The sequence below is a fragment of the Sminthopsis crassicaudata genome, chromosome 5 (assembly GCF_048593235.1).
Source record: "Sminthopsis crassicaudata isolate SCR6 chromosome 5, ASM4859323v1, whole genome shotgun sequence".
NCBI classification, from domain to species: domain Eukaryota; kingdom Metazoa; phylum Chordata; class Mammalia; order Dasyuromorphia; family Dasyuridae; genus Sminthopsis; species Sminthopsis crassicaudata.
In genome coordinates this window covers 205459660-205478262 of record NC_133621.1, presented here as the reverse complement: position 1 = coordinate 205478262, position 18603 = coordinate 205459660, and the positions used below count along the sequence as shown (strand labels likewise).

Below are 18603 nucleotides of genomic sequence, written 5' to 3'. Positions count from 1 at the left end.
TAACTCCTTCTGTCCTCAAATATTCCAAAAGATAAGACTATCTCAGATATCTCATTGACATCTTTACTTCTGTTTATTCAGATATCCTGACTCTGGCTCCCTAATTTTCTACCCTCCATATTTATGGTCCAGAAACTTCCCACTCTTCTTTGTTTCAAGAGACCTATTAAAAAACCTGGGATTCTCACATTCACCACTGGATACTTTGAGACGAGAGTCCTGTCCAGTCAATCAACCTCTCCAATTAATAAAATATTTTTAATAACTTTCTAATCTCTATCTTGCCTCAGTTTCTCCTGCATTACATTACCTCGAGATTAAATATAAAATCCTGTTGGACTCCTTCCTCCCCTTCAGGTCTAGGAACACTTGCTGCTCCCAGGCCTGGCACCCTTGACTCCACAACCCACTTCCTGGATTCCTTACCTTCTTCCTTCAAGAGTCAGTTCAGACCCTTTCTCTAGAAAAGACTGTCATGGTCCTCCCTCCCTGACAGAGTCTTTCCTCAGAGATTAGCTCCCATTGACATTGCATTTATCTTATTTGTAGCTAACTGTTTTCATATTGTTTCTGTCATTAGAATGTGGAGCCCTACTTAAAGGTAAATGTGTTTTTTACTTTTTTTATATCCTCAGTACTTAATACTGTGTCTAATAGATAATTAATGCTTAATAAGGGTTTTTTGACTCATGTGTGCCCTGTAAGTAAAGAAAAGAGATTAAAAATACTGGTCCTCTAATGTCTTCCTTAACATTCTTACCCTCCCCCCCCAAACTCCCACCATAAAAAAGAAAAGCTGTGGATTCATCTTCTATTGTGTTGTAACAAAAGCTTTAAAGGTAATATAGAACATTTTGGTCATCCTGCTCTTGGAGGAAAAACCCCGTAAAAAGATTGCCACTGTTCCATGAAATAACTTCCTGGAAAAACCAAACACACTTGATCTTTTTTTAATTTGAAAATGTCTACAAAGTTTCAATGCTTCATCATACAAATAACTTTTCCACCTTTAGACATTATTAAAATGCAAGACAAAGTTCTTATACAAATGGAAAACAGAGACCAAAAATATACATATTCTTAAGCAAACTTTCTTATATAAGGTAAAAAACCATATATACAGTTAATGTTTTCAACTAAGTGCAATTATTTTAGTCATTCTAATAGAGTAACTATATTCTGAAGAAAATGTTTTAAAATTTTTTTAAAAAATACTAAAAGTGAGTATTGTGGGTAAAAATTCAATTTATGACATCTTTAGTTAACAAATATATGTAACCAATCCTACAAAACCATACTTTTCAAACTTAGTTCTTAGTTTTTACACAATTTAACTTTTCAGAATACTCTTGGTAAAATGGATATAATTCTCAATTCTACCAATTATGCTTGATGACAAATAGTTACCTTTAGAACATGTGAAGAACTAGGTAAATACATTGGTACCTTTTTAGAATAATCTAAAATGGCAATTAATTTTAAAATAAAATTTAATTTATCTACAACATAAAGAAAAAAAAAAGGACTGAACTAAAATGACAATTAGAATAATTATTCATATCCCTAAGACAAAGTCAATCTTCCGTTCTTTCCCCCCCAAAAATACAAGAATCTCAAATACCTTAAAAAACCTCAACTCCATGTGTGGAATGAAAAAAAATAATAATCACAGCAATAGTCACCAAAATGGAAAGAGCTAACCATAAAAAGCACTATTTTTTTCCCCAAAAACTTTCTTTCCTTTTCTTAGCACGTGCCAAAGTTTGAGAAGCCATCAGACTAGAAGCTGCAGACCGAGCAGAGATCTGGGACAATCTGTCATCATCTACAATGGAAAAAAATCCACAATTAAAAGTCAGAGTAACCAAAATTCATAACAACTCAGTAAAAGGAAACTAACATAGCCATAAATACCACCAAGTCCTATGATGTAACAGCAGAGAATAGGAAAGCTAGAACAAGAAGCTCCAAGATGACATAATAAACCAAACCCTTCATTTTCACGAAGAGACCACCAAGTCCCAGAAATGTGAAGTGACACAGAACAAAGTCACCAGCTAGGCAAACAGGAAAGTGAGACTACACCCCAGCCTACTTACTCCTAATCCATTAGCACTATTCAGCATTCTGGGTTTCTTTCCTCTTAAAAGCAGAATGTATGTGAATATGTTCCCAACTAATAGTAGTATGGCACATCTTTAAAACTTTGACAATTTAGAAGAAAAGAAACTGCTTCCAATTTTAGGAGCTTGTAATTCAATTAATGTAGAGGGCCAGTATTGACTAAGTCCATGAACAGGAAGAGTCCAGTATTACTTGACACCTGCTCTCCATAAAGCTAAAACACTTGGAGGCATTGGCTTGCCATCGTCTTTATAATGAATGAAAGACATACTCTAGATAAATTTAGGATAATCTTGATGGAGAATGCATGTGACACAACTATGTTATTTACAACTCCATTTTGACAAATCTCTTGATATTAATCATTTCTTTTATTGATGACCCCTATTACTATAGATATCTTGTTATTGCTACATAAGATGAATTGAAATGTCAAGGTATGGTCTGTGCATTAATCCTGGAAAGTATAAAGCATCACCTGGAGGTAGCTCCTGGTTAATGTAACACTAGTTTAAAGAGTATATAAACCCTGGCACTCAGATTAATAAATGGAGACTACAAAGCGCATCTTCTGCCTGGCCTCAGATATTCATTCACACACTCGGTATTCACTGGAGCTGGACTCCAACAAATTAAGAAGGGCAGCTCAGTGGATAGAGTGCCAGACCTGGAGTCAAGAAGACTCCTCTTCATGAGTCCAAGTCGAACCTCAAACACTTACTAGCTGCGGGATCTTGGGCAACTCACTTCACCCTGTTTGCCTCCGTTTTCCTCATCTGTAAAGTGAACTAGAAAAGGAAATGGCAAATCATCCTGGTACTTTGCCAAGAAAACCCCAAACGGGGTCACAACTGAACAATGACAACAAATTAAGTGTTCAATTTTCTTTCTCAGAGTAATCTATTCAGGAAAATTTGCTTAGTGACAAAAAAAAAAGTCTACCTTTAAAAAAATATGCATTAAGTTTTCAAATATTTGCATTTTTAAGTGTCTAAAGACTCAACAACCATTTGCTAAATCTTCAGAAAGAAGCCTTAGAGGCCTACTTAATTCAAGGGGGGAAAATGTCAAACCCTTTAAATGTATGGATATAAATACAGATATTTTAGTTATTAAATTAATAATTGGGAAATTTGAGTACATTTTTTTCCTTTTTTCTTTTTTTTGCTGAGACAATTGGAGTTAAGTGACTTTCCCAGAGTCACACAGCTAGGAAGTGTTAAGTGTGTGAGATCAGATTTGAACTCAGGTTCTCTTGACTTCAGGACTGGTGCTCTATCCACTACACCACCTAGCTACCCCCACATTTTGTTAATAGCCATTTACACCTTCAAACATTCACATCACGCTTTCAGAGTTCTTCCTACTATTTCTAAGAAATAACAAGCTGCTAAGGAAAAAATTATGCAATAAAAAATATATTTGCTCTTCAACTGGGGGAAAAGAGTTTCTAAAGAAAAAAAAATACAAGTAAACACAGGTAATTTAAAATATATAAAATTTTATTCTAGACCCAAACATTTATCTGTGGATGGATCCATGAAATTGTTATTTTTAGAAACCTTACATTTTATCAAGTCTCACTCAATTTTTAGCACATTACCTTCATCATAATTGACTTCTTGGTGAGGTAAATTGTAATGACCTGTTCTTGGACTCACAAAGTTTCCTATGGAGGGGAAAAAAGCAAAATGGATTTGTTCTGGCTCCAAATAGCTTACTTTAAAGTACACTAATAGTCCTAGATGACAAATGCTAAGATGGACATGCACAGAACTAGACAATACCCATTATTCATTTGATGTTTTAGGAGATAGGGGAGGATTTTCAGCTGCTATTGTTCCTATTTGAACTGTCTCTACTGTAGTTTACATTTAAATATCAATTTATTGGATATAGAAACTAACAGTAATATGTAACACCAACAAACCACATCATTTTCATAAAATGTTCAATGTTATTGACAATATCTTCATAAACTATTTAATTAACATAACGTGTAACACCTCTATGTATATGTGTATAAGCATGTACATATATGCATATATGTTAGTATGCATATCTCAATGTAATATAAAAGTATGACATAAATTTTAAAGAAAAAAGTTAAATAAAAGATTACCATTATGCTGAAACTCTGCATTTCTGAGTGCCCCCTGAATTCGACAAGATGGATTCCAATACAATGGAGCACAGAGAGGCTGAGTCCCCTTCATGGGAACTTTTATGGAATGCTCAGAAGCCTTTGGGCCTGGGTAAGCTCCCTCAGGTTTGGAAATACTACTTTCAATCTCGGTCCTCAAAGGGAGGGGATCCATTGTTTTCATACCAGCTGCCGGTGGAGTCAATAAGGGTCTAGGCCCAAGTTCTTTCTAAAAAATATAATGAAAAGCTTATGTTGATATAGGAGAAGAAGTGAATGCTAATTAGAATGGGAGAAGTATGGCAGTAGTAATGCTTTCTGATTCAGAAGTATAGGAGGAAGAACAAAACAGGCTATAAACATTTATAAATATATATTTGTATGCTTTAAATAAATACTTCTATGGTAAATACTTACTGAACTGCTGATCATTGATATTCTTATCCTATCTCAGTGACCTCCTGTGATTTTTGCTACCTCCTTAGTTTAGAGCTAAAGTGTTTCTCTCCCTTACATTTTATTTTCCTACATTAATAGTATGCTAACCTTAGGTAGTGAAGGAACCTCTATCAGATAAAAGACTATGGTTCAAATTATAAAAGCTCAAACTTTACATGAAATCCAGATTCAAGTCCACTAATTTCTCTTCTTTAAATAAAACTATGTAACATTAAAACAGCAAATATTAAAATAGATAGTTTCTATGAAATATGACTTATTTTAAAAAATATATTAAAGCTGATACTTTTCTCATTCTTAACTGTTGAGGTTCCTAGTCCTTTTTTCTTGAACATACTTTTCTCATTCTTAACTGTTGAGGTTCCTAGTCCTTTTTTCTTGAATTTTCAAACCAACATACTTAGCACTTTCTGGAATCTATTCACATCAGTATTAAAATGCCTAGAATAATTCACAATTCACTGCTTCCTAGTATCAGCTGGTAGCAAAGAACCCTCAACCTTTCTTATCTCTCTATAACTACTGGCTTTATTTTCCTTAGTAATGATGAGTCAAATCATTTCTACAAGTGCTTCTAAACTAATCATATGAAAAGCTTTGATTTAATTTTCATGCTTTTAGGTCTTAATTCTTCTTTAAATATAAGAGAAAATAGAAACAGAAAAAAATACCACTATGTAAGGGATCTCAATGTTAAAAATACAAATCTTTGGAGTAGCTATCATTCATAAGCCAAGGTCTGACTGGTAGAAAAATTTCTATTTTTTTAGTTGTTAACTTGTTTCTCTTTTGAAGATACTACATGACATTAATATCTACATGGGACTTAAATCTACACAGAGTAACCCCCTTTCTTGAACTGAATATGCTGCCAAACAATAGAAAAAGCTCACAAATTACCTTATCAACAGAGTTCCTCCAAACTAACCTCTAAAACAAAATAAACATAGGTGTTCTTAATCTAGGGTCTGTGAACCTAAAAGAAAAAATTAAAAACTTAAAAAAAAATTTAGTGTTTAATGATGCTTAATGGCATCTTATAATATTTAGTTTCAATAAAATTTAAAGAAGTAATTATTTTATGATAATATTATTTAATATCACAAAATATCATATTTTGATATCTACATTCCAACATAATTTGTTTCCTTGTAATCAGATTTTATTTTACTCTGTTAAAAACATTTTTCTGAAATAAGAATCCATTTAACAGACTACCTAAGGGGTCTAAGAAACAAAAAGGTCAAGAATTCTTGGACTCACATCTGAACAAGGTCATTTTTACTCAGGGAGATTTTACTCAATGAGTAACTAAAAATTACCTGGCAATCTGTAAGTGTTTTCAAATGTTTTCAAATTCAAAATTGCATTTCCCCTCTTTGGTCCATTTGAATTTAGCTTGAATGCTAGTCTAACATTTATTTCACATTATTCAAGAATTTCTAATTTAACCACAATAAAAATGAAAACAGAAACTACAAAGTTGTACCACAAAACACATATTCAGTACTACTCTATTTTGTTACTATTCAGTACTTCAAGATCCTGACAAAGACCCCAAGAGCAAAACATTAACTCAACAGTCTTATAACTCTACAATTGTGTTACACACCCTAATTAATGATAATATGTAGTTTTTAAAACTAGGCATCACAAACAAAAAATGAGAATCAATTTGGTTCTATTCAAAGCAGCCATCAATTTGGCTAAATACGCCAAGCCACCATGTAGGACACAGTTGGCATTCAAAGTCCAAATCTGAATTTTATTTGTGACTAAAGTTGGATCGACATTTACTAAATATAATTTTTTAAAAGATCTTTCTCTTTTGAAATGATACATAAATGGTGTTTAAATTGTTTAAACAGTTTAAATCTGTTTTTTGAAATTTTAGTTAAAACCAATCAGCATCTGATGCTCAATCTGCTTGTAAAGAAATTGCTCTGGCATTCTTTTTTGCACAATATCAAATAAATTTAAGAATAAAAATTAAGTTACCAATAAGCCACCCTTATTTATTCTAAGACTATACTTGTTTCGTCTATGTATAGTCAGCTCACTTGATTAAATTTCAGAGCTAATAAGGCTAAAGTAACAGTTTCAATTTCTAAATTAAACTATAGATTCTATTAAGTCCCAACAAGTCATCTCATTAATATTTGCTTTCTCATTCACAAATGGCAGCAGGTGAAGGATTGTAGTCAGCAAATTTATCCCCACTACTAGAAAAACCATTTAAAGTGCATCTTTCACTAACAGCAAGTCACCAGTCATTATGAAAAAGAACTTCGTATAGAGCTAAAGTTATTTATTAGGCATTTACTGAATGGTGATAAAATATTTATTTAAATAAAGAAGAGAGTTCCTTGCTTTCCCACCTTTGCCTCATTAACTATATTCACCAACATTGACTTAATCTTACCCGATTAGACTCATTTTTTGAAATTTCTCCTAAGAAATCCGGAGAAGGCTTTTTTTTTCCTGTGTTCTAGGAATGAAGACTTCACTTTAGTTGGAGACACTAAAACAGCACCCCCTGGAAGAATGCAGAAGGCAACAGATTTAAAGTAAACTGGACAACATTAGGCAGAGATTATTCTGCTAGTTCTTCTCTCCTTATTACCAACAGCAGGAGTAGTTAGATCATGATGAGTCCTTGGGGCTCCACCAAGTTCCTTCAGCTTCGGAGTTGGAAGCCGACCCCCCTTTCCTGAGGACACAGAAGAAGCTTCTGACCTATCAGCCAATACACTCGGTAGGGAAGTGACCTCTCTGCAAAACAGAAGCAAAGACAATTGGGTCACTGATGGGCAACAGTGAATTCTAAAGTTACAGGAGGGATGTTTCCATTACCGAATGTAATCCACTATCCCCACCAAGGAGACCTGCCACTATAAAGTACAGATAAGGGACTCTCCTTGCCAGAGGCCGGCTGATCCTCACTCCCAGCAGCTCCCCTGAAATGCCCCTTGGCCAAGAAGACCAAAGCCTCCCATTCACAGGAGACCAGGAGCTCTGACTGTGAGGCAGCACCACTGAACCTCAGGGCACCTTTATGTTCCACAGGAAATAACTGTGCCAATTTCTTAACCTTAGCAGTAGCATCAAAGGATCTACTTTATGATGTTATGCAAAATATGCTGAATTTTGTCTACAAATTTTAAAACTTAACAATTTACTTGATTATTGAAAAAATACAATATCAAACGAATCTTTTGTCTTTTGTAGAGTAATCATCAAACTAAGTACCTAACTATAAAGTCTAATATAGAGAAAAAGTGATTTCCTAGGCAAATTAAAAAAAAAAAACCCTCACCCTTCTTGGCTCTTGTCTCTCTTAGCATCAGCATCATTTTCTTCTAATTCCTTGGCCTCCTCTACACCATCTTGCTTGTCACCCTCATTTTTCTCTTCGTCCACTTTTCTTTCATGATTATGTATCTGATCATCAGTGCTACCTTCATCCCAAGCCAGTTTTCTTCTAACAGGGAGGGTGGGAACATCTGACACTCCCAATTTTCCTGTGGCATCTTTCTGACACTGTGCTGCCAAAGGTGGACTTTCTTCTGCTTTTTTTTTGGAATCATGGCTCCGTAATGTCTTATGACCAGTAGGAATTCTGTATGATCAAAACAAATTTAATTATAGACTAATATCATAGTCTCCAGTTTTAAGTAATTTCATTCCAGTAATTTTCCTCCATTATCCATAAATATATAGGATTTAGGCAGAGCTATATCTATAAATAACATGTATATATGTATATATGTGTGTGTGTGTGTGTGTGTGTGTGCGCATGTGCAATACCTATGTCACAGCAAATGGATATTACAAGAGGAATAACACATCGCAAAGAGACTATGCATTTATCCAGTGCATGAAAAAGAAAATTTCATCACCTATACCAGATATACTAACATCATCATAAACAAAATAAAAACAAATTTATTTGCTCCTACTTCCTATGGTTCTTTTTCCTCGGTACATATTTATTAGTATTCACTTTGAAATCAATAAGATGTTAGAGTAATTTTCACTTTTCAATGTGCTTTTTAGCATATATTCTAGAAATACTTAGTCCCTTAATATTCACTCCTCAAACTATAAAAAATTCCAAAACAAATGCATTAAATTCATGTCTTCCCTTCCATAGTTTAGACAAAACTTTAGTAAGTGATTGATATTTCAGAAGTCTGAGTGATAGTGTCATTTTCTGATATTATTATTTCATTATTTTTTAAGATTTATTTCACTATTCTAAAAGGGGAAGGGACTCTCACCCAGCAAGATCTAGGGCTCGAATATTGTTACTAATAGTTCCTTCTGAGCTGGACACAGAAGAGACATCCCAAAGGCAATTGTTATCAGAGAGAATCTGGTTCAGATGATCCCGGGAAAAATGTGTTCCAAGTACCCGTTTCCTGTAAAACTCAGCTTTCTCTCGAAGTTCTTTAACCTACACAGGAAGAATCCAGATGTCATGCGTCTCCATAGAAATTTAAGATTTTGTTGCAAATATCAAAAAGCACAAGACAGACAATCTTGAACATCCACAGCACAAATTAGGCCACGACATGAAGGGAAAAAAAAATCTTAGGCACATTCACATGACCATATGCATTCTGAAGCAGAAATCAGAAGTCAAGCTAAAGCACAGTGCTAGTCATTCAGTCAGCAGGCAGGGAGATTATGCAGCAACTAAGAGTATAGTAATTTTTGAGTCTATTTTATTTTCAGTTGGAGCTTGCACAAATAATCTAGGCATTAGATTTTTCAAAAACTCAGAAGCAACCAACCTCAGCATACCACAGGGAATTTAGGGTGTTTTGAGAACCCTAGGAGGAGGAATATAGAAAACACATTTGAAATATATCAGTATGATTATACTGTATCATTATTACTGGGAACCAATTAATCACATATCATCATGTTTACTTTTAGGTACACACAGAATTGATCCAATGCTATTTTCTCAATTCCCTCAAATTTCAGATACAAAAGCCCTAAATGTCATTAAATCCAATTAATTCATAATCCTCTCTACAACAACCCTTCTCCACTGCTCGGCCAGCCTTTGAATGACCCCACTCCTGCCTTCTGAGACATACATACATTCATTGTAGGAGAATTCTACTAACTAGCTAAGTTTTTCTCATTTCCCTTACCCCCAGTTCTGTTCCCAAGGTCCAAAGAGAACAAGCCTTTCCCCAAATGGCAGCCCTTCCTATATGTGAAGACTGCCTCCCCTGCACTCCACTGCTACCAAAGTGGTATTCCTTATGTGGACATCTGACTATGTCACCCTTGCTTTAAAATAAGCTCCAGTGGTTTCCTATTAGATCAAAAACAAACTCTTCTATTTACTATTCTAAAGCCCTTCTGAAAGGGGGTCTAAACTACTTCCAGCTTTCTTATAAACTATGCATTCTGCTTCACACACTCCATAGGCAAATCAGACTGGCCATTTTGCTACTCCTTATACAATCTCCTGTCACTGTGCCTATGCACAGACAGGATGAAATGCCGGGAATGTCCTGTCTCCTAACCTCTGCAACTCAGAAGCTCTATTTTCTTTTAAAGGCTGATTCAAATGCCATCTCAAAAATAGGAGCTAACCTTCCTAGCTGTTGCTGTCTCCCCCTGCTCCTACCAAATATACCCTGCATTACTCGGTACATTTATAATAAATGTAAGCTCTTTGAGGACAGGGATTGTATCATTTCTGGTTTTGGATCTCCAGTTCCTAGCTCAGTGCCTGACATACAGTAGGCATTAGGGATGATCTTGCCCCCAAATCTTCTCTTGTCACAGATAAACACTCCCAGTTTCTTAACCAATCCATATATGGCATAAAGATGCTTCACGTTTAACCTATATTGGATTACTTGCTATCTAGGGGAGGAGGGAAAGAAGGAGGGAGGAAAATATGGAACACAAGGTTTTGCAAAAGAGAATATCAAAAACCATCTTTGCATGTATTTTGAAAAAATAAAAAGCTATTATTAAAAAAAAAAAAAAAAGGAAGAAAAGTGTTTCTGGGTCATGCTCTTCTAGATGCTCTTAGGCTTATCAATGTTCTTCCTAAAAGGTGGCTCTAAGAACTGAATATATTACCTCAAACATGGTCAAAATCAGGGAAGCACATGACTGGATGATCATCTCCCTAGTCCCAAATACTAGGCAGCATTTAATATGACTTAACATTATAGAAGGGGTTTGGGAGGCCACATCACATTGTTGATTCATATTGATACTCAACCAAGTTGCTTTCCAAAGAAACTGTTATCTAAACATATTACCTCAACTCTGGGAAATATATTTTTTGAATTCATATAAAACTTTATATTGTTCCTTAGTAAACCCATTATTCTAGCCCAAGAATTATTAATCCTTTTTTGTGTGGCACGGACTCTCATTTGGCAGTCTGGTAAAACCAGGGACTTCTCAGAGTAATATTTTTAATGATTAGATGATTTATGATTTATATGATTACAAAAGAAACTATAATGATTTATATGATTACAAAAGAAACTATAAATAGTTACTAAAATTCTGAAAAAACAAATTTGCAGCCCCAAGACAGTGAGGTGGTACAATGCATACAGCACTGAGAGTGGAAAATCAAATTCAAATTTGGCCTCAGAGTCTTATTAACCATGTGATCCTGAACAAGTCATTAAATCTCTTAGTTTCTGCAACTGTAAAGATGTAACACCTATCTCCCAGAATTGTTATGAGAGTCAAATGAGATATTATTTGTAACCTTTTAGCCAAGTGTCCAGTACATAGTAAGTATTTAATAAATGCTTGTTTCCTTCCTTCTGTTCTTCCCAGGCTAGGAATGCCTGTTCTAGTCAAGATCTGTTCTTTTCATATTTATTTGCTATATCAGGATTGCCTATTTCCATCTGTTCAGAGTAAAGAAATGTCAAAACCTTTCATCTCCAATATATATAATTTCTTATCTCTAATACATTTAACAACCACTCTCAACAATTTAGGGTTTTGTAAAGCATTATTTCATTTGATGTTTTTGATTCTTACAACAGACCTGATTATATTCATCTTTATTTTATAGATAAAGAAAGTGAGGTTCAGGAAAGTGAAGTCACCTACCCAACAGCAGCAGTATCAAAGACCCTACTAAATGGTAAGTTCCAAGAGGCTGGGCCTGTTTTGTTCCTTTCTATATCCCCTTCCTCCATTGCACACAGCACATATTTTAATACTTACTAAAAAGAATCTCAGCTTTTAGATGCCACTATCCCAACCTCTACTGATGAGCAAAAATATGTTCTCTGAATTCCTGAACTGGAGTGTGAGATCTTTTATTAAGCTATTTCTTCACAGTATGTGATTTGAGATTAAACATATGTGCATCAGGAAAGGAGAGGCCATAAAAATGATACCTTTTTAAAAGTTCATAATGTAGTTCTTCCTACTAAATTTGCAGTAAACTTTCAGTTGTGTCCTTTTAAAATTTTAGGAACTTTACAATTGTTTGAAATCCTTTCATTGTTTGCATCACACTGCCACCTGTTGGTTTATCACTAAATAATATGAGTCATTTTTAAAATAAATGTCTCAAATATACATTTTTCCCACCAAAAAACAAACAAACAAAAACTTTAAGAGCTTTAAAATTACCTTTGTTTATCATAGCAAAGAACAGAATCTAAAGGAATAAAAATACTAAACCCAAATAGGATAATATGGTGCTTTTGTACAGAAATTTATAACTGCATTTACTACTTTATTTTTATAGTTACCATTCCAGTCAGGAGAATTGCATTTGGCAAGTCATTTAAACTAAAAAAATCAAAGGAAGTCTTGCATTACTAAAGCAACTGGAGAAATATGTTCAAAGCTCTGGAACAGAGCCTTGGGGAAAGTAAAGGAATAAAGATTATGTTCAATCTCTAGAGAATCCACATATCCAAAGGAATCAGGAGAAGAACCTCTGGGAAGTTTTTCTGCTCATTGGAGAAATACTCATATTCAGTTTTAAGAATATGCTTTTCTAAGGACCTATATATGCAAAAATGTTTGTAGCAGCCCTTCTTGTAGTGGCAAGGAACTAGAAAATGAGTGGATATTCCTCAGCTAGGGAAGGGGTGAATAAGTTATGATAGATGAATGCTATGGAATATTAATGTTCTATAAGAAACAATCAGCAGCATGATTTCAGAAAGGCCTGGAGAGACTTGCATGAACTGATGCTGAGTGAAATGAGTAAAGCCAAAAGAACACTATACCTAGAGACAAGATTATGTGATGATCATCTGTGACAGACTTGGCTCTTTTCAACAATGGAGTGAATCAAGCCAATTCCAATACACTTGTGACGGAGAGAGCCATCTGCATCCAGAAAGAAGACTGTGGATCACAATATAGTTGTTTTTTTGTTATTTGCTTTTTCTTTTTTTTTTTCCTTTTGATCTGACTTTTCTTGTGCAGCATGATAAATATGGAAATAAGTGTAGAAGAACTGTACATGTTTAATCTATTTCGGATTACTTCCTGATTAGGGAGGGGGAAGGTGGAGAGAGAGGGAGAAAAATTTGGAATGCAAAGTTTTCATAGGATGAATGTTGAAAATTATCTTTGCATGTATTTTGAAAAATAAAAAGCTATTATTTTTAGAAAATTTGCTTGGTATTGGACTATAATGACACAGACATCATGGTAGTTAAGACAAAAAACAATTTAAATACATTATTTCATTTGAAAGCCTTTCATGACAACCCCATGAAATAGGTACTATGTATATCATAGTTATCATATTCAAAGCCCTGGAACAGAGCCTTGGGGAAAGTAAAGGAATAAAGATCATGTTCAATTTCTAGAGAATCCACATATCCAAAGGAAGCAGGAGAAGAACCCCTGGAAAGTTTTTCTGCTCTATGGTATACATCTACAGATGTTTTCAAGTCCAAATAATCTATGATTCTGTGATTGTTCTAATAAATATGTTAGGTTAACTAAAAGCAATAATGCTGTGTTCTTTTTAATTATAGCCAATTATATTGGAAGAATTAAAAGCTTCATTAAAAATTCTGATAAGTCCAATAATTTTCATGATTGTCCAACATATTCTACTTACATGTGATATATAAATATATAAATAAACTATGTTTTTGTTCATGCCTTAATCTTTCAACTGTCAAATCAGTTAAAATGCAGTTTGAAAAAAATCCATGTTTAAAAGAAAAAATTTAAAAAAACAAATTAAATACAAACAAAAACATGTAATTTAAATACCTTACATTTTACATATACATGAGAATCAACAGAGCTAAAATTTCTATCTTCATAGCCTCATTCCTGGCAATAAATGTCTTCCTTCCTATCTTTATTCTTTTTAGAATTCATTTTCTTTTCTATTTTGTTTCACCTTAACACCCTCTGAAACAAATATCAAACTATATTATTTACTTAAAATGTTTATAACCACTGTGAGAAATGGATGGGCATTTTGATTTTCACAACTATGAAAATTAAATTGAGAAATGAAATTTAAATTAGAAAACTAAAACCTACAAGGAAATCACAGAATAATCAAGGGTAGAGGTTAACTTCTCCCAAAGGAAAATAAGCCCCTTGGGGGCAGAGATTGACTTTTGTAATGAAGGGTGGTGGCCTGAGATTTGAAAAGAATCTTTTGCTCGTATTCCTCCTGTGTTATTTTTACACACATACATACACACCCTTCTAGAATGGAAGCTCCTTTGGGGCAGGAACTGGCTATGTAATGAGGGGTAAAGATTCATGTTGGGTAACTTCTGTAACATCCAATTATTGAGGAATCAGATGGGGGACTTGTGCTTCTGGATAAGAAATAAAATGCTACCTTTGGAGTTTCAAAGATGTGCCTTGCAAGAACGTAAAAAATCTTTCCTGTATTCATCAGTGAGTCAGTAGAGTTTTTGGTAAAATATTTTGTTTCTTAAAACCACTAAGGACAGCAATTACTACAATCTCAAGATTTTCTACCCACTCAGAAATTTTCATTAAAAGGATAAAAAAAGAATAAATTATATTAATACAAAGATATTGGGAGTCTTCCCCTTTCCAGAAAGTATAAAAGATATTGGTCCTTTATTTAAAAATTAACTCCCTCTTAGTTTCCTGAAAATATAAATTTGGGAGCTGAATAGACTCATTAATTTTATTTTACCTAAAGAGATAAGAAAGGTTAATAATCTACAGCGTTTGGAACAAAAGTTTTTAACCTGGGATCCTGGATTTTTAAAAATATTCTGAGAACTATTTCAATATAATCTTTTTTCTTTTGTAATCCTATGCACTTTATTTTGCACAGTTAAAAACAATTTCCTAAGAAAAGGTCCACAGGATTCATCAGACTGCCAAGAGGAGAAAGTGGAGAGGAGGGTTTCTTAAACCTTCTTTAAAACTTTCCCAACCCACACAGCCTACCTAAAGTGTCTCCTTTCTCTGAACTCTTGAAAAACATCATAATCTATACAAGTCAGTCTCTCTGACTCATTTTCCTATTCTGTAAAATGGGGATAATAAAAGTACCTACTTACAGAGTTATTGTGCGGTTCAAATAAAATAACATAAGTAAGTAGTTTATTTCAGTTGCCTTCCTTCTCTACAACTCATCCCCTTTCTGATTTTTTAAAAATTAAATCCAGTCCAAATTAACATAAACAGAAGGTCTGAATAGAAAAAGACATTACCCTTTCATGAAATGCAAACCTGAGGATTATGTGTAACCTTTAGTAATAATAAGAGGTGTTAGCAATATCAGATTGTTTGCTATCTAGGGGAGAGAGGAGAGGGGGAGGAGAGGGAGAAAATTTTAGAAGATCTTGCAAACGTGAATGTTGAAAACATTGCATGTGTTTGAAAAATAAAATCAGGAAGTTATGATAAAAGCTAATTTTTTTCAATGATGCTTATGATATCACAGCCTAACGTTTTTACTTTTTATCTACTGGCTTCTATGTGCACTTTCCAATTCTAAGAGTACCTTTACAACCCACCCCCAGCCCTTATTCCTTTTTCAGACCAAAAGAATTATTCCCTGATTAAATTCTCACAACTTCATTGGTATCTCTTAACTGTTGAGTGTAGCATGACATTTTTCTATGGGCATCACCATGTAAACAAAAGACTTAATTATAGTTTGTTTGGAGCTGTGGAATCTCTACAAATAATGACTGCACTAATTAACTATTCTGCAGGGGCAGGTTATTTAAACTAAATTCTCTCGGACATGGAAGAACCTAGAAGGGTGAAAGAAGTTGAAAGGGCTTCAGAACATTTTTAAATCCCTGTGTCCAAACCTGCTAATCACATGGTACACTTTTTGTGGCAGGGGATAAAGCTTAAGTGACTTGTTCAGGTTCACACAACTAGTAATTTCCAGTGTCTGAGGATAGTGCTCAACCCACTAAGATCCCTTGCTGCCCCTAAACTTTTCATTCCATATGCCATTAATAAACACAAAGACTTTTGGAAGGCTGCAACATTTCATTATCCTTACAGAAAACCTGAACTTAGAAATACTCACCTGAGTTAGCGTGTTTTCCCTCACACGTTTCCAAGCACCATCTCTGTATAAATATTGAGATGGGGACAAAAATTTAGCTCTATATTCAGTGTTTGCTTTCCTAGGTTAAAGAAAACAAGAGTAAATACATTTTGCTAATAAGCTCATGGTCTAAAAGCCATGATATTTTTGTTCCAAAACATATGCCCAAACCTTTGGTATTTACAAGGAGAAATTTTGTCTTTTGGTTCCATTTCTTCTTCCCTTTGTTTAGATGAATTTTCTTTATTACTATTCTGAAATTGAAATAATTTAGTGTTAATATTTTTTGGATTAGAAATTTTTAAATTCCATTATGGTAGATTTTACATCAAAATATTTCTACATGAAGAAGATAGATTTGGTTTGTTTTATTTATTCAAGAATTAAAGCTAAACACCAATACCAAACGGAACTATGAAGTTTGTTTACCATTAAGTTGTTAAAACCATCCTAGTCAATGATTTTTCCAAAGTATAATTCTGAATACAGCATCATTTTATGACACAGCAAAGCTATAGAGTATAATTTTTGTTGTTGTTGTTGTTGTTTTCAAAGAACACCTAAAAAACGATAGTTTGCAATTGAGTATTGTTATATATCTTAATAATGCTACTATTTTCGCCCTGGTATTTTGACTATTTGTATGACCATTTAGTAGCACTACATATTAGATGGAAAGCAATTAAGAAAGAAGTAAAAGGAAAAACAAAGGGTATAATTCACTTCAGTAAATGTCACTCCCTTGTTACTCTGAAAAAAGAAACAAATAATATATCTTTTCCCCTCTCATCAAGTACTAATAGCAAACCTTCCCTCTCCTGCAAAAAAAAAAAAAAAAAAAAAAAAAAAAAAAAGAAAGAATTTAAGGTAAGAATAACAAGCTGCTTTAGTTGTCTATCTTTTGTAGAAAAGACTATATATTTGCATACATGAAAATGTGTCTGAATCACCATGAAAACAACATAGAAAATTATGAATTGTTAAAACTAAGTCAGATCTCTCATCACTCTCACCCAGTACCCTATAGATAAACAAATCTCAAGGCAGAGTCTACAGGACTACACACAGATCTTTCCTAATATCAATATTTCAATCTGTTCCCTTAAAATGTGGCATCCTGGCTTAGCTTCAAGTAGTTTGGCCACAAGCAAAAATCACACATTGTGCTTGTCAACCTAATTTCTTAGTTCCCCAAATGTCTTTAAATCAGTGAAATAATGTTAAGATAAAGGACATTCTATAAGGAGAAAAGAAGTCACAAAAAGACAATGTGAGAACAATTTGCCAGCTTTGTCTCTGAGAAGACATGACTTTTATAAGAATAACTGTGCTTATCTTCAAGAATACCAGTTGACCACTTCTCAAATTTCTTCCAAAATTCTCTTCTTAAGCCACTTTCCAGTTGTCACCACAGCCTTTGCTTCTCCTACATGGTGTATAGGACCAATATCTTAGAGAGATCTACAGAAACTTTAAGGGCTAAACATGTTTCAGCTTCTTTTAATATGTCCCCATACTCATAAATTTTACCTCAGCTTCTTAATATATTTATATACCTTATCATTAAATCAGTTTTCAAGAGAGCTTATCATGGTAAATACAAACTGGCCTCAAAGAGATCTGAATTTAAGTTCTGTCTTTGATATGAACTAGAAATATGTCAGTGCCCCCAGATAATTCTCCAAGACTAAAAAGTGCACAATAATAAAGAATTTGCACTTGTAGAATTTTCTTCACTAAAAGTTCCCTATGCTAATCAATTTATAGGTACAGATCACCCCCCAAAAGAAATCAAATAAATATTTACTGAATTGTGAGACAGACTCAGAGATGAGATACTAGGACCTGTAAGAAGAGAATAATAATAGTGAGAGCAAGAGGTAGGATTTAGAACATGTTATTAATTTCTACCACACATCTCCCTCATGAATTAAACTTCTAAGAGTAAAGCCCAGTAGGAAAATGAGATGGTAGAACAAGATCTATAAAAGAAATAAAAAAGAAACTTATCAGAACAAGAAACTCAAATCTTGTACTTCAGAAGCTTTTATCCCATGGAGTACACAAAGAAGTTAAGGAAGGAGTAAAGGATATAAAAATTACAGCATAAAATTTCAGGATGAAAAGAAAGAGGAGATAGCAAATTAATAAAGCAAAGAAAAATGTTTTTTAAAAAGGCATAGCAACATGCAGATAACAGAGGAAACAGGACCAAGGAAGTCCTACCTAACCCATTCAATAATGCCAGAGGGAACTGGCCTAAATACAAAACCACAATCTATGAACTGAGGTTGAAAACAGAAGAGAAAACTAACTA

General features: G+C 33.9%; 1 protein-coding gene across 1 annotated transcript in view; it reads right to left on the bottom strand.

The window, feature by feature from the left end:
* Positions 1 to 935: 935 nt before the first annotated feature.
* MDM1 (Mdm1 nuclear protein) overlaps positions 936 to 18603 on the bottom strand; it is a 35260-nt gene continuing 17592 nt past the window's right edge. The window contains 11 exon segments of the mRNA XM_074269693.1: positions 936 to 1825; positions 3728 to 3793; positions 4247 to 4496; positions 7149 to 7193; positions 7195 to 7262; positions 7350 to 7498; positions 8043 to 8345; positions 9007 to 9182; positions 9523 to 9561; positions 16266 to 16365; positions 16458 to 16540. Coding sequence (XP_074125794.1) covers positions 1713 to 1825; positions 3728 to 3793; positions 4247 to 4496; positions 7149 to 7193; positions 7195 to 7262; positions 7350 to 7498; positions 8043 to 8345; positions 9007 to 9182; positions 9523 to 9561; positions 16266 to 16365; positions 16458 to 16540 — 1392 coding nt within the window. The 3' untranslated portion in view covers positions 936 to 1712.